General features: G+C 37.7%; 1 protein-coding gene across 7 annotated transcripts in view; it reads left to right on the forward strand.

The window, feature by feature from the left end:
• Window positions 1-1,061: 1,061 nt before the first annotated feature.
• Window positions 1,062-15,579, forward strand: part of CABCOCO1 (ciliary associated calcium binding coiled-coil 1) — a 66,643-nt gene continuing 52,125 nt past the window's right edge. For 3 of the 7 annotated variants that reach the window (XR_010589235.1, XM_024101182.3, XM_005294309.5), the window contains exons 1-2: window positions 1,062-1,216; window positions 12,514-12,623. Coding sequence is in view for 5 of the 7 variants with exons in the window: in XM_024101182.3 (XP_023956950.1) it covers window positions 1,181-1,216; window positions 12,514-12,623 (146 nt within the window). In the remaining 2 variants the exon portion in view is untranslated. Of the gene's footprint in view, window positions 1,217-1,528; window positions 1,659-12,513; window positions 12,624-15,579 lie in introns of those variants that run through there. The other 4 variants (XM_065551882.1, XM_065551884.1, XM_065551883.1 and 1 more) reach the window with 3 other exon arrangements.

Genomic DNA, 15,579 nt, shown 5'->3' on the forward strand with positions numbered 1-15,579 from the left:
TATGCTTCTGGGTGACATCCCAGACAAGCTGAGATTAGCTCTGCCTAGCCTGCTTGATGGCCCATTAAGGACCATCAGCTATACAATGGACCCATTGAGAGAAGGCAGATAAGCCTTGTAACTCAGCAAAGTATGCAGGGACTGGCCCATGTGACTCCAGACTCCATTTTGCTGTAATTTTCCACAGTAAGAACAAAGAGGTGTTCTTACACCTGGAAAAGACTATATAAGGCTGACGCCTCATCTCCATCTGGTCTTCAATCCTGCTTCATACCTCTGGAGGAACTTTGCTACAAGCTGAAGCTTTGAACAAAGGACTGAGGACCCATCCCAGCGGGGGATGTATTCCAGAGACTTGATTTGAACCTGCAGTTTATTCCATCGCTGCTGCAAGCCTGCACCAAGAACTTTGCCATTACTGTATGTAATTGATTCCATTTAACCAATCCTAACTCTCATCTCTATCTTTTTCCTTTTACGAATAAACCTTTAGATTTTAGATTCTAAAGGATTGGCAGCAGCGTGATTTGTGGGTAATACCTGATTTGTATATTGACCTGGGTCTGGGGCTTGGTCCTTTGGGATCAGGAGAACCTTTTTTCTTTTACTGGGGTATTGGTTTTCATAACCATTTGTTCCCATAACGAGTGGCACTGGTGGGAGTACTGGGAAACTGGAGTGTCTAAGGAGATTGCTTGTGAGACTTGCGGTTAGCCAGTGGGGTGAGACCGAAGTCCTCCTAGTCTGGCTGGTTTGGTTTGCCTTAGAGGTGGAAAAAACCCCAGCCTTGGGCTGTAACTGCCCTATTTGAGCAATTTGTCCTGAGTTGGCACTCTCAGTTGGGTTCCGCCAGAACCGCATTGTCACACGGGGGATGGGTGCTGTGGGGGTAGGGGGGTCACACAGGGGATGGATGTTATGGGGGGGGGGTCACACAGGGGATGGGTGCTGTGGGGGCAAGGGGATCACACAGGGATGGGTGCTGTGGGGGCGGGTGGGGTCACACAGGGGATGGGTGCTGTGGGGGCGGATCGCACTCCCAGGAAGCGCACGGGGTAGGGTGGGGAGGGGGTCGCTCCGGACCTTGGCCAGGGGCTGCTCCCCCCCCCGCCGCTGCCCGTGCGCTAACGCCGCCCCCGCCGCCTCCCAGGGCAACGCAGGGACGCGTGGCCCGCCCGGCATGGCGGCCAAGGCGAAGGGGAAGGAGAGCAGGCAGGTACCGGCCCCGCGTCTGCTCCCCGCCCCTTATCGAGCGTCCCCTGCCCCCAGCTCCCTCCGCCTGCCCAGGGGCCCCCCGCGCTCGCGGGCAGCATGTGGCGGGGCGAGGGCTGGCCCCGTTACCCCGCCTGGAGGCAGCGCCTGTGGGCTGGGGCGGAGGTGTCACTGCAGCCTCCCGCTCAGCGGCACCAGCTGCTTCCTCGACCCGGCTCACGGAGCGGGTTTGCCGTGGCAAGTTTGCCGAGGTGCAGAGAGCCCCGCGCGGGCCGGGCGCTGCTCCTGCGGGGGCGGGGCTGGGAGGCGATTCCAGGCTTGGTTCTGACATTGAATGTGCCAGGACTTAGCCCCGCATTCAGGTTGAGGGGAAGGGGTGCAGCCAGGCCTTGCTAACAGCTGCCTCCTGCATGTGAGGAGCTTGCCCCAGATGCGCTTTGCAGGAGGTAGGACTGTTGTAATGAGGTTGGCCAGCAGTGCTCACTCCTTTTGTTTAATAATTTGTTGACAAGCCACATCCTGTTTATTTAAACCCTTGATATGTTACTAGTTCTCCAGCTAGCTGCATAAAAGGGGAAAAGAAGAGTGTACATATTAAAAATGTTGGTGAAAATGAAATGAAAGTATTATGCATGGTATAGTCTTGTAATATTTAAAATAAAAAGAGTTTAAGAAGAACACATACACAAGTTGAGAAATTCCTATACCAAAAACTCTTCTAAAATTAGTTGGTGTTAGTAACAGACAACTCTGTTAATTTACAGATTGCCTCATTAACAGCAAGGAAATGACTAGCTAAGGTTATTAGCATTAAGGTTGTGCTGTGATAAAGTAACTTTACTTCATACTTAGTAGGAATAATTAGTTCATATTATGTGGACTGTAAAAATTATGATGTCCTTAACTATAATTGCTTTTAAGTGCTTGTGGATTTGTAAATTATGTGATTGGTAAGTCTATTATTGTTACTCAGCACCTTTCATTTGTTCTTAAAGTTTTTATGCTATATATTTATTGTACCCAGGATATGCTGTGTCATTTATAGACACTTTTCAATATACAGATTTTTCTTCGTTTATTCATGCTGAGAGATGCATCTTAATTTTTAGAATTTCATTGTTGGTCTGAGGGAAATGCATGTAGTATTACTTTAAGTGACATGAACAGTATGGGAACAAGATTAGATTGATTACAGATGATATTATATTTTTGTCTCCATGTAATCCCTTCATTGAATTATGTACCCAAAGCCTTTTAGGGAGTTTCACAAATCCTCACAACATTCCTCCTGAATGCTCTATTTTTCTGCACTAGGATCTCTGATTTGGCTGATAGATGAGTGATTTCACAGGTAGCCACACAACTCTCTATGGACTGCATTTTAGAGGAAGCTCAAGAGTACAAGTTATTCCTCTTTAGGTCGACGTTAGCTTAAACTCAAACTTTCTACCTCCAAATCCATGTATTTCAGATGGGATCATGAAATAGTGTTATTTTGCTAATTCTGTCCATTCTGGGGGCTTATTTAAACCCAAATGCCTAAATATGCAGATTCCATGTCCTTCTCTTTAGAGCTCCCTTAGAAAATAAACCTGATCTTCATTTCAGTCAGAGGTGTTGGTTTCAGATGTTTAAATGCATGAATAAAGTTAAATTCCTCAAATTTGTGAAGTGGAGCAGACAGAAGAACTGGCCTGTAAAAAGGTAAGTGCTGACAATACTTTACAATGTGTCAGCTTGACCTATTTCACTGAGTTGTTGCTCCAGTCATTTGCACTTTCAGGAGTATTGGTGGTCTAGGGTTATCATGGCCAGGGGCGGCTCCAGGCACCAGCGCAGCAAACGCGTGCCTGGGGCAGCAAGCCGCAGGGGGGCGGCGTGCCGGTTGTCGTGAGAGCGGCAGTGAGGCAGCCTTCGGCGGTGTGCCTGCGGGAGGTCCGCCAGTCCCGCGGCAATTCGGCGGCGGGTACGGTGAAGGTGCAGGACCAGCAGATCACCTGCAGAAACGCCGCCGAATCCGCATGAGCAGCGGACTGCCCACAGGCGTGCCACCGAAGGCTGCCTGACTGCTGTGCTTGGGGCGGCAAAAAACATAGAGCCGCCCCTGATCATGGCTGTCTTTCAAGCAGTTGATCTGGGTTAACTTTCAGCGAGTGCAACATATCTACATCTTTAGGCCCTCAGACACTGTGGTGATGGGTTGTTATACAAAACTCTAAGATTATTTCTCTCTTTGATAGTGGGAATTTAAAAGGCCCTTGTTGAAGGAAATCATCTTCTTCTGTAAAATGTATTACTAAATATTCTAGTGTTTTATGAGAGATGTACATACTTTCCAAAATATTACTTTTCTTTATATTAGTATCTGTAAACAGCTTGGTCAGGAAAACAGCAAAAAATTGGTACTCTTCAATCAACTAAATTGTAGTTTAAAATAAGTATACTATACAGAAGAAAGCAAGTTGTAGAAAATATATTGTATTTGAAATATACCACAGAAGTATTATCTTTTTATACAACTTTATAACAATTCTTATAAAGAGTTTAGAGTAAATGTATTCACAGTCTATTTTTTGTTAGGTTTTATAATCTTTTACTCAAATTTCTTAGTTCATTTAATGTATTTTAGATTAAGTTTATAGTGTATACTATTGTCTCAAGAATTTGTTTGATTACAAACTTGGTGAAATCATGCATTCTGCATTAAATTACATAAGTTTCTGGTTTTGCAGAATCTAATGTTACTTGTTATTCATGTGCACTGCATAAAACTGGGTACACTGCTATTATTTTTGCTCTTTTGTCATCTGCAGGATCTTAATACACAGTTTTGTTTTAGATTGATTAAACTGTCTTGATTGTTTGAGCTTATAAGAAACATACATTTATAGATTACTGTTAGCAGAAAACACAACATCTGAATCATAAACATTGCAACATACAGTATAAACAGTTAGGGTCTTATTTCTTCATTTGGTATTTTTATTACGGAGATATCATTAATTGTTTTCAGAGCTTCCGATTGTCTAGTAATAGTAAAAGTTTAATTTCAGAACAAATATATGCTGATCCAAAATCTTCTTGAAATCTGAATTGTGGCATCTCAGAAAAATACAGTATTTTGTTATTAAAAGGACACAAGTGCTTCTGATATTTTTTGTTTTGTTTATTTCTACTTTTTATTGCTTTAAATGTACACCAACATATGAGAACAAACTTCCATTTCTTAGCTTATAGGCTTTTGTCCTTTGTATGTGACACATCTATTTCTCTCTTTTGAACGGAATTGAAATTAACGTGGCTATTTTTGTTTTCTTCCTTATTTATGTGACAGCAAGAGAAGTACAGTGGTTAAAAATAGTGGCTGTTGATTTTAATTTTCCAGTAATGGAATGGACAATGGAGGCTCTCTTACAATTCCTAATCCTAAATAACAATTTATCTTAATTGTTTCATGTAGACAGATTTTGGATTTAAAATATTTGATAGTTAATTTAATAATGAAATGCCTTATAAGGTAGTAATAAGTGGGCTGCAACCTTTTATATGACTGTTGTTTGGCCTCCATTTTGTCCACAGTCATAGCCCCCAGCCCTTCTGTGGCACTGTTTTGGAGGAGGAGCTCAGGTTTCTACACACTTGAGTTACTTGATTTAATCTGAGGTATTTGATGGGTCTGTTTATTTATTAGTGTATTTTTTTTAAAGATTTTCATGGGTGCCCAAAGCACTAGATGAGTACTTTATATTGTAATTTCATATAAATGTGAATAAATAAATATCTTTGAGAGGTACAGAGACTTTTACATTCACTTTTCTCTGTCTCCTTTGAGGGACATAGTTCAGTTTTCTTCCAGGATATCATATCAGCAGTAATTTTCAGATGTGCCTCATGGATACACCAGTCTGTCGAGAGACCCTCTCTGGTATTACTGATAGTATACTTTTTAAGCCACCATTAGCTTATTTGTTTTTCACTTCGGAGTTGAAGCTTTTCAATATTTGATGTTTAACCTTTATGACTGTCCTGCAAACATTTTTATTTGAGTACTCTGGAAGCTTTGCTTGGGGAATTCCAGAAATATAGGGTTCCTGCATCTTTTGTGCAGTCTGATTGGTGTTTCCATCTGATGCTCTAATGACAAAAGACACTAAGTGTTTCAAAATGCTGTATTCAACAGGCAGAAAGATGTACTATATATTCAACAAAGCTAGATAATTTCTTTCAAGGAAGACGAAACATTACATTACAAATATAATAGTAATGTTTTAAATTATGCAAATGTTTATCTTAAAAAAAATTAGTATTCTAAATAATTTGCTCTATTCTCCATAATTAAATACTGACAGTCAGTTGTAGTCTTACTAGTTATTCACCAATGCTCTTCACTTGAAATGGGCAGTAGATGATGCCACGTATTCTTCTTTATCAGGAATACTGACCTGTTGCAGTTTGTTGCGTATCTTGACTAGTGTCAAGCTACAGACTTGTACTGCTGCTGAAATTACAGCTAGAACACACTAAGTGGCGGCGTGAAATCTGTTACAAACAGGGATTTGGAGCAATCAAATTTTTGAATTGCTCAGCTCCAGCTCTGCTCCGGCACCAATAGTGAGTGCTCCGACTCCACTCCGTGCTCCAGCTCCGCTCCAACTCTGCTCCGCACTCCGACTCAAATTAATTTTTAACTTAAAAAAAAAAGTGCATACTGTAATTTTGAAAAAACATTATTCAGACTTTTACAACAATTTAAATGTCATCAACAATGATACAAACTAGAATAATTCATAATTAATTCTGTAAAAAATTATTGCAGCAATCAAGCCCTCTTTCATAGCCTGCCGCAAATCATTTAAAATTAACTTTAAAGCCGAAAACAGTCGCTCTACACTAGCTTGAGTTGTTGGCATGCTCAAAGCAATTCAACAGGCAGCCTGAATGCGGTGTGGGTAGCTGTGAATGGCCTCAAAAACCGACTTAACTTTTAACCTACCAATAGACTCCATCGCCTCACAATGTTCCTGAAAGTTTCTCTTAAATAATGCTTCATTACAATTATGAATCGCAGAAATTTGCCGGCGTCTTACTTGTTTATCCAATTCCTTTTCGAAGTCATCATCTTCTGAAGAATTGATGCTTGAATTATCTCAATTTCCCCTTGATGGTTGAAGATGTCTCAGGGATGGACGCTTGAACAAGTTCAGAGTGGAGATGGAAGTTTGAGAACAGCCTGCTATTTCTGAAGGATGTGAACTTTCTGAAACCGCAGATTCGATTGTTGATTACTCCTTTTGTGTTTCGTTTTCTTCAACCTCTTTTGCCGAGTTCAAATGTAGCAATAGATTTTGTTTTTCAAGTCATCGAGCAATATCAAGGAGCCCTTCCTTTGCCTTTGGTATTTCCCTTGAGGTAAGAAGAATTCGATACCGTGGGTCAACATAAATTCCAGCAAGGAAATGAATATTGTCAAAAAGCTTCTCTTCGCGTTTCTGCATGGAGGATAGAATTCCTTCTGCAATTTGTCCACCATTTTCTTGCAAGAATTTTGACAGTTTTCGCCATTCCTTCATTAAAATTCCCGGGGTTACATCGACAGCTTGAAGATTCATGGTTGTTTGGTTTGGTTTTGCCAAGAGGTCTTGCGGGTTCTTCACTTCGTCCCATTCAGCTTTTGTTAACTTGAGTTCTCTTGTTCCAGCAGCAGCCACTTGTTCACAGTAAGGTTGAAAAACGAGAAGCCACTCAATCATCGCAAATGTTGAACCCCAGCGAGGCACAATATCCAATGATTGAGTTACCCCATGTAGATCAAGCAGAACACTTAGAATACTTGGGGTTCATAGTTTGACAACGACTTGTCGAATTTTTGCCAGAAATTTCTTCCAATGTTCTTTGTTCAGTCCATCCCAGATTGCCAACTGAAGAGTGTGAATACCACACCTCATCAGTTGGACTTTTGAGTCGTCCTCGTGAAGCCATGTTGGAAGTATGAGGCTAGGGTCATTAACCCATTGTGCAGCAGCATCCATGTTGAGTTCGATTTCATCCATTCCTTTAGTTCCTTCACCAGGGAAAATAGCTTCAGTTCTGTTCACATCCCTGTTCTCAGAGGTAGAAATGGTTTCATTGTCTTTGCTAAAATTTTTGACGGCACATGTCATGCTTGCTGCATTGTCAATGCAGATGCTCAGCACTTGCATTTCACTGATCCCAAATTTTTCTAAAATAGCTTTTACTTGACTTTTCACATACGAAGAATTGTGATGCCCTTCAGTGTCAATTATGTCCAAGGTTTTTACCCAGCTTTATCTTTTCCTTCTTCGTACTACTGAGCATTGATTGCAAGGAAATCTCTGTTTCCACGGGTTGCCGCATCCATTTTCAGGTAGCACAATTTTTGCTCCAAAGCTTTCTTGAGCTCTTCACGACCAGACTCAGCTGTGCTGAGAACTAAATGACGAACCGCATCATGCCCCATTGAAACGCCAAGCTGCCGACCCATTTCACCTGCAACTTTTTGGAATTCTTTGTTCTTTAGCCTGAAGGTAATGAGTGGTGTTGAACTCAAGCAAGCCATTTCCATCACCCCTTCATGGAAAGTATTGGCATCCATGGTGACTGTAATCTTTGAGGACTTCAAGTATGAGTCAAGTTTTGTTGCTCAATTTTGAGTTTCTTTTCAGATGAAGCTCCACAAAAAATCTTTTCTCTAGGAGTTTTTAAAGAGCCAGATGAACGTCGTTTAGCCGCGTCAGCTTTCTGTTTTGCCTCATCTTCCTGCTCCTTTTTTGTAACTAGAGCCGCATAGTTTTCAGGATGGTTACGTTTTCCATGCCGCCAAAGGTTGAAACTTTTCACGGCACTTGCTTCACTTGTCTTGAAGCTACATGGTTTGAGCTCGCCATTCGCTTCCTTTTCCACCTTGCACGTTGCCGATTTCTTCTTTGCTTTTCCACAAATTTGGGCTTTTCAAATTCAAAAGTAAAGATGTCGTTGAGATCCTTTTCCGTAAATCGGCTATCAATCATGGGGGACAGATTTGATTTTTTTGTTGAAGCCATGGCCAAATCTTCTTGTGCTGCTACCGCATCCAAATGTTTCTTGTTTTGATCTTCAAAAAGCCATAAACAAAAGCATCACTTTTTTTTTATAATGTACCTGCTTGTGATATTTTAACCACTTAAGGTACTCAGAATTTATTTTGGATTTTCTGGACAAAAATGATTGCATTTTCTTTTTACACAAAATTATTAAAGTATTTTTTAATATTTTAACATGTTTCTTACAGTTTTAATGAAGTAAGAAGTATTTTTAATATACATAATTTTTATTTATAAATTGCAAATTAGTTTTTCTTATGAAATTTTGCGGTAAAAGTATTTGAAATATTTTCCAAGTTTTTAATTAATATCTCAAAAACGCTTTAATATAGATATATCAAAGAATTTTGGTATGTGCCGTAGCGTTAGTACATACTATCACTGTCCTACAACATTAATTGTTGGGAAGTAACGAGGCTACACATTACAAGGTTGAAAATAAACGGGAAAGCGGATTCAAATTGCAAGCACAATCCTTTTAGTAAAGAGAGCAAATTTTCGGAAATATGTTCTTGCTTCATCAGCCTGAATAGATTATACAAGATAGAACCTGTTATTTGCTCTTTCTTGTATAATGTTTCCTGCCTGATGAAGGAAAAACATATTTCTGAAAATTTGTTCTCTTTACTAAAAGGACTGTGCTTGCAATTTGAATCCGCTTTCCCGTTAAAGTTTATTTCCAACGTTCTATCATACAACATCATTCAAATAAAATTAATTAAACTACAGGCGTCGTGAACTGGGGAGACTGGGCCAATTTTATTTAATATTTTTTAAATCTTCAACTATTTAACAGATACAACCTGGAATATGATTTAATGCTAAAACATGCATTAAAATGGTACTCTTAATTTATTTTGTATAATTAACAGTTTCCAAGAAAACTTTAAAAATTTTAATCTGCTTAGATGCTTAGAATGATACAAACAACTTTACTTATTACTTATTTTTCAAATTTGGAACCATACATTTTAAACTTAATAATAAATAATAACCAAAAATTATTAACAAACATAATATTACCACTCATAGCCGGGGCAGTTGACGACAAGCCTTTCTTGAAATATGAAATAAAAATGACCAACCGCCAGTTCGGGATGCCTATGGTTTAAATAATTTTGGATAATGTAATATAGTAGCACATACTAACGCTAAGACATGGACATAATTTCATTACTTTATATTAAAGCGTTTTTGAGATATTAATCAGAAATTAACTTTTCGTCACCTCCTTGGAGGGACTGTAGCTCCCTTAGGAAGAATTTTAGGACACGTGTTCACAGAAACATTATTTCTTAAAATGACCTAAGGATTCATCCCCAAAGTTGTGTTGGACATTTTCCAGTCACTTTGGATATATCACAAAAATCACTCCTAATTTATGCAAAAATGTTTACTGTATATTTATTTGCCTGCTGCATGTGACTTTTTCAGTAAATTTAAAATTACAAACAACGTTACCAAAAGACCGTTGAACAGATGACATATAAAATAAGTCTGCCAGAGTGATACGGGAGCATGTACAAATGAACAAATGTACCGGTAATGGAAGCCCGTGTGAGAAATGAGCTTAAGTGGTTAATATCTCTTGCAATATCTTAATATATCAGTAAACAAAAACATTTTTTTTTTTTGCAATATTCCTGTTTGTGATACCTTAAATGTTGCGTCTTGTGTCACACTTTCCCATAATCGGAGCACTCAGCGCATCTCGTTGATCAACCCTTACAAAAGAAGTATCAACACATACTTATCTAACTAATCTACGTGAGTACGTACTTGCCTAACCTTGGCACAAGGGTGGGAGCAGTCTGCAGTCTTGCCGGATGTCTGATAATTATCTGATTCTTTAATAAAACATATATCCAAAAAACTTTGTAATTTTGTATCTGTACATTAAATCTTGATTTCAGCCAAAGTGAGACTAACTGTGACATATTAGTAAAGTGGTAAAGTAGATGTTAATATCTGTTGTTATACAGTCTGAAACTTTTTGGCACCTTTAGGACTTTCTTGCTAAATATCATTCATTTTGGATTGAAAATGGAAAAAAAAAAAACTGGAGCAGTCAAGATTTTCTGTGCTCCGGCTCTGCTCCAGCTCCGGGGAAAAACCTGCAGCTCCACTACTCCGCGCTTCAGCTTCGGGCTCTGCTCCAAAGCCCGGGTTACAAATGTAGCTTGCACCCGTTACATGTATACACACACAGAATTTGAAGAGCCATTTTCAGACTTTGGAACCTAGTTGCCATGTTTAGTTAATTTATTTTAGGTTCACATTAGGTTTAGGCCACAGATGTCAGTTATAGTATATTATATGATTTAAATATTAAAGATGTAAAATCATATTTAAATATTTACTTTTTAAAAATTGTGTAAATGTACATATTACAGTACCCTACATGTTTGTTTCTCTGAGAGAGAGAAATGGTCCTATATTAAACTACATTTCAGAAATGCAGGTAGCAGCCATTCTTTCAGCCTTGCTATCATTGTTGCAAATGAATTGAAGGGTTATGCTGGCCTGTGACACTGGTAGTAACTTCATGAACTCTTTAGTATTGTTTCTAATGAAGCAAGAGTTTATTTTCAGTATTTGTAAAATGTTAGGATATTGAGCTACTTGTTTGTGGCTGCATGTAGCAATCTCACAATATATTGTAGTCTATATCATAATGTTACTAACAGTTTTTTTCATAATAAATGCTTTATTACCATTAAAAATAGAAGCAATCACATATTACTTGTGTCGGAGGGAAGTTTTTATTTTCTTCATTGCTTTCATGCTGTTGAACTGTCTTGAAACACTGTACTTTAGGTCAATATTGTTATAGTTGGAGACTATAAAATGAAAAGGTAAGAGCCTAATTCTTAACCAGCAAATATTAGTGTGTTCAGTAGATCTCTGATACTCATTGCTTCTTGCAGTCCTGTTTTCTGCGTCATAATCAGCTGCCCAGTTACACCACCTTCAAGGTTGTGGAGGCCCCCTTCCATTTCTCTGTGTGTGCAACCGAGCATGAACCTTATTTCAAGAGCTTAGTCCCACCTCATTCAAATCAATGAAAAAGTTATTATAGACTTCAGTGGTATACGATTGAATCCTAGGAGTATAAAAATGTATACAATTCATGATATCTTAGTGCTACTAGCACTTTCTTTTGCTTCAGTACAGAAATATCCAAAAACTATTAGTTGATAGATATTCATTTTGCACAGCAATTCCATTTTAAAACTTCGTAATGATATAGCTTCCATTTTAAAGTGCTTTGAATCTTCACAGCAAGGCTGAATCACAGTTAGTGAAATGGTGCTGAACATAGTTTGAGCTTGTCTAAGCTTGTGTATGAACTGTTCATCACAAGTTCATCTGCACCAATTGCTGGCATTCATTATCAGCAAGAGGACATTTTAGTAGTGTAGACTAGCCAATAGATAAGTGTCAGTCACTGACAGTGATTTCATAACTTTTCTTGACATTTTGTTTCATTACCTAACTATTCTAATAACACATTTTTATTTGCCTACTGATTGACTTTCTAAATTTTCCCACTGAAGTCAATTATATAATCCAGTCAAGTATTTCCCTTGACTTAGAAGACCATTGCATTGTTAATTCATGTTCAGTTTATCATCCACTATCAACCACATATCCCGCTTTGTAATATTTCTGAATGCGTATTTCTTATACGCACCACAGGGGAACAATTACTCTCAGCATTATGAGTATACATTTTCCTGGGAAAAGTAGTTACATAATTTAGATCACAGTATACATTTTCTATTTTTTTTATTGTTAGATTATTAGAAAATCATGTATTTATTTTAATTGCACAGTATTAAATTGTCAAAAATGGGTTTAGTGGTTAACACCCCACTGAGATGAATAGGGAAAAGCCAAGCATTTGTTTTTCTGGGTAAGAGCAAATAGAATGGTAGAACAGTGTCTGTCTGTAAAAGTATAAGTTCCCCTTTAGTTTAAGGTGGGTGAACAAGTTATTTTTCATGTATCCACCTAACTTCACCTCCATCCCTAAACACCGTTACTGTCTTGTGTTGCTGGCAGAAAATTACTGCTGCATTTCTGTTTTGGTGTTGGATGAATTATCTTTGTACATACATTCTGTAAAGTTTTTTGAGATCAAAAGTGTTATATAAATTAGATGGATTTTTTTTTAATACAATCTACTGTTTTTGTATAGGAAGAAGGTCAAGAACAAGATACTGTAGCTAGAGAGATTATGACATGGAAGTTTCTTTCTCTTCCCCAAATTAGTGCTTTGTCAGAACAAAATATAGAAGGGGTTCAAAAGTAAGTAACTATAATATATAACAAATATAGATAATGCTGGTGCTTGTGTCTTGGTGAAAGAGGACTTGTGTGATTTATCAGTCAGCTGTTTTTGTTGAAGATATCAAGAGTGACAACTGTGATATTGATCGTTTGGTGTGGTCTTGCCTTTATAAAAGACTTATGTTAAGTCAAATTCTGGAGGTGGTGGAAAGTAGTGAACTTATTACTACCTCGAACTTTCACTATGATACAATTCATGACTTTATTGAAATTAAAAATCTCATTTGCAAAAGAAATGAATAATACTAGTTTTCTGTGCAAGACAATTATTTTAATATAGCTGGTTAAATTAACTACACCAGCACTGCAATATTTATTTATGTATATGGGCAAATGGCATTTTTTGAAGACTTGTATGCTAAGTGAATGATGATTTAATCCAATTTTTGGGACACTTGTGGACAATGGCAATAATAGAGTAAATAAGAAAATATGTTGGTCTCAGAATGTACTCTCCTCCTATATTCTCTCCATCTTTTCATTTTTCTTTCTCCTTTGCTCACTTTCTTTATATGGATATTGCAGTTGACATGTTTTTGGGTATTTGAGATTTTAAATATATACCAGGTGTGATTTGTTTCAAAAGTGTTCAGGTGTTGGGCTAACTACTCCCATTGTAGATAATGGTAAAGCTCCCATTGACTTCAACGTGAATAGAGTAGGGCAAAACTGAGCACTTTAAACTGCCTCCTCAAGTGTCTTAGACAACATTTTTAGGTTTCAGATTAATGTCTAAAGCTGAAAAAATAAAGGAATTTGGATATAATGAAAACTGACCCTTAGGAAAGTGGCAAAAAGCTTCATATGAAGGTATCTAAGTTCTTAAGGATTTAGGAGTCAAACTTTAGGCATCCACAATTGAATGTATTGGCCTTAAGTTTCAGGGGTGACATTTTCAAAAGTACCTATGTGACTGAGGCGCACACGTCCCATTGAAAAGTCACCTAGTAGTAAGTTCTTAGCACGCTGAAGTCAATGGAACTTATGCTCTAAAGTTACTTAGGTACTTTTGAAAATTCTGCCGTTAGTGGATAAATACAAATGTTTTAGGTAAGATTAAAAAGATATGATTCATTACCTTGAAATACTCTCTCTTTCTTGTTAGAAAAAAGATCACTTATTGTTGACCTAGTGGGATTCCATAGAGAAACTGGAAAGACATTTTTTCCCCATCTAATATTCAAAAGATTTTTTTTCCATTTACTCTTTTACCCTGCACAATAGATCTTCTACTTGTAGCATTAGAGAATGAAACATTCACATCTATTGAGACCAAATTTCATTATCACCCTGTAACACAATTTCTTGTCAAAATCTCTCATCTAAGATTAGAAAGGAAAATACTGAGACCTTTGTGTTTCTCTTCATCTCAACTGATATATATATCCACACACACACACACTTTCACAGATGGATCTTAAATTATGACGTACTGCATTTGACTGAAAAGAGGATGCTTCAAGGGCATTTTAGGTAGCACAAACAATTTAGTACCAGTATTGAAACATCTGTGTCTCACCATAGGGCATCATTTTTATATACTGTAAAGTTTCCTGGCCACTGTTGTGCTAGATGGACTGTGAGTCTGATATGTTATAGCAATTTTCTTGTTCTATCTATTGAGCGAAAGATTTTATATTGCTGCCCACCACCATAGTACCTGAGCATCTTCCACAAAAAAAATAGCAATAGTAATACACCTCTACCCCTATATAATGCGACCTGATATAACACGGATTCGGATATAATGCGGTAAAGCAGCGCACTCCGGCGGATCAAAGCAAGTTCAATATAATGTGGTTTCGCCTATAACGCGGTAAGATTTTTTGGCTCCCGAGGACAGTGTTATATCGGGGTAGAGGTGTAATAGAAGATATATAAAGAAAACGTTGAAAAAATGAATATCCGAAAAAAACTAATTCCTTTGAAATACTGATTGTGAAAGCATAATGTTGGCAAAAGATTACAAGAAAGAGGATATGGGCTGTTTCAAACTCTGGAAAGTTCATAGTTGGCTACACTCCACTTCCATTTCAGTACATGACTAAGTGTTTTTAACTGACTAGTATATGTACAGCTACACAAATTCATCATGTAGAACAGAGGTAATGGTTTAAACAAAACTTAATGAATTATGTTCTTTATATTGTTCACTAGTGAGCCTTTGATTTATAAAACACCTCTTTTTTTTTTTTTTGTATCCTTCTACAATTTAACTTTCCGGCTTTGTGAACACCGTGAACAAACAGTTAGTTGCCTATTCATATATCTGATAGTACTTTGTTTTTTTAGGAGGGAATAATAAGCAGAGAAAAATATTCAGATTTTTTAGGGAAGTAAAAACAATTATCATGGTTGGCACCTTTACTAGCCATCTTAATTGAGAGGTCAAGGACTGAGAGAACATAGAAGCTAGCCTATTTTCTCTAAAATGCAGTTGAGATACATTGGCAGAATTACAAACTTAAGTCCCCAACCCTGTCCCCCTCTAATCCATTACATTAATGTAGAAAAATTAAGAAAAGGAAAAAGGATAGTACTAATTCTGCATTTGAATATAAAAGGCATAATTGAATATGGTCAAAAAAAGCATGGCTTTTCTAAGGAGAATTTGCTCCTTTCTAAACTTAGTTATTTAGAAAAAATAAAGATTATGAGAATTTTTCAAATGCACCTAAGTGACTTAGGAGTCTAAGCCCTATTGACTTTCAAGGAGACTTAGGCCCCTAAGTGCCCAAATCACTTTTGAAAATTAAACTTATGCTACTAAATCACTTAGGCACTTTTGATAATTTTACCCAATATTATTTAGTTGGAGTTTCAGATATAATGTAAGGTTTGTTCGTAAGGGAACATTAAATAACATGAATAGCCTGAGATAAGGAGCAAAGTCTTATTATCAGTTAAAAACTTG

This window comes from Chrysemys picta, chromosome 7 (genome assembly GCF_011386835.1).
Source record: "Chrysemys picta bellii isolate R12L10 chromosome 7, ASM1138683v2, whole genome shotgun sequence".
NCBI classification, from domain to species: domain Eukaryota; kingdom Metazoa; phylum Chordata; order Testudines; family Emydidae; genus Chrysemys; species Chrysemys picta.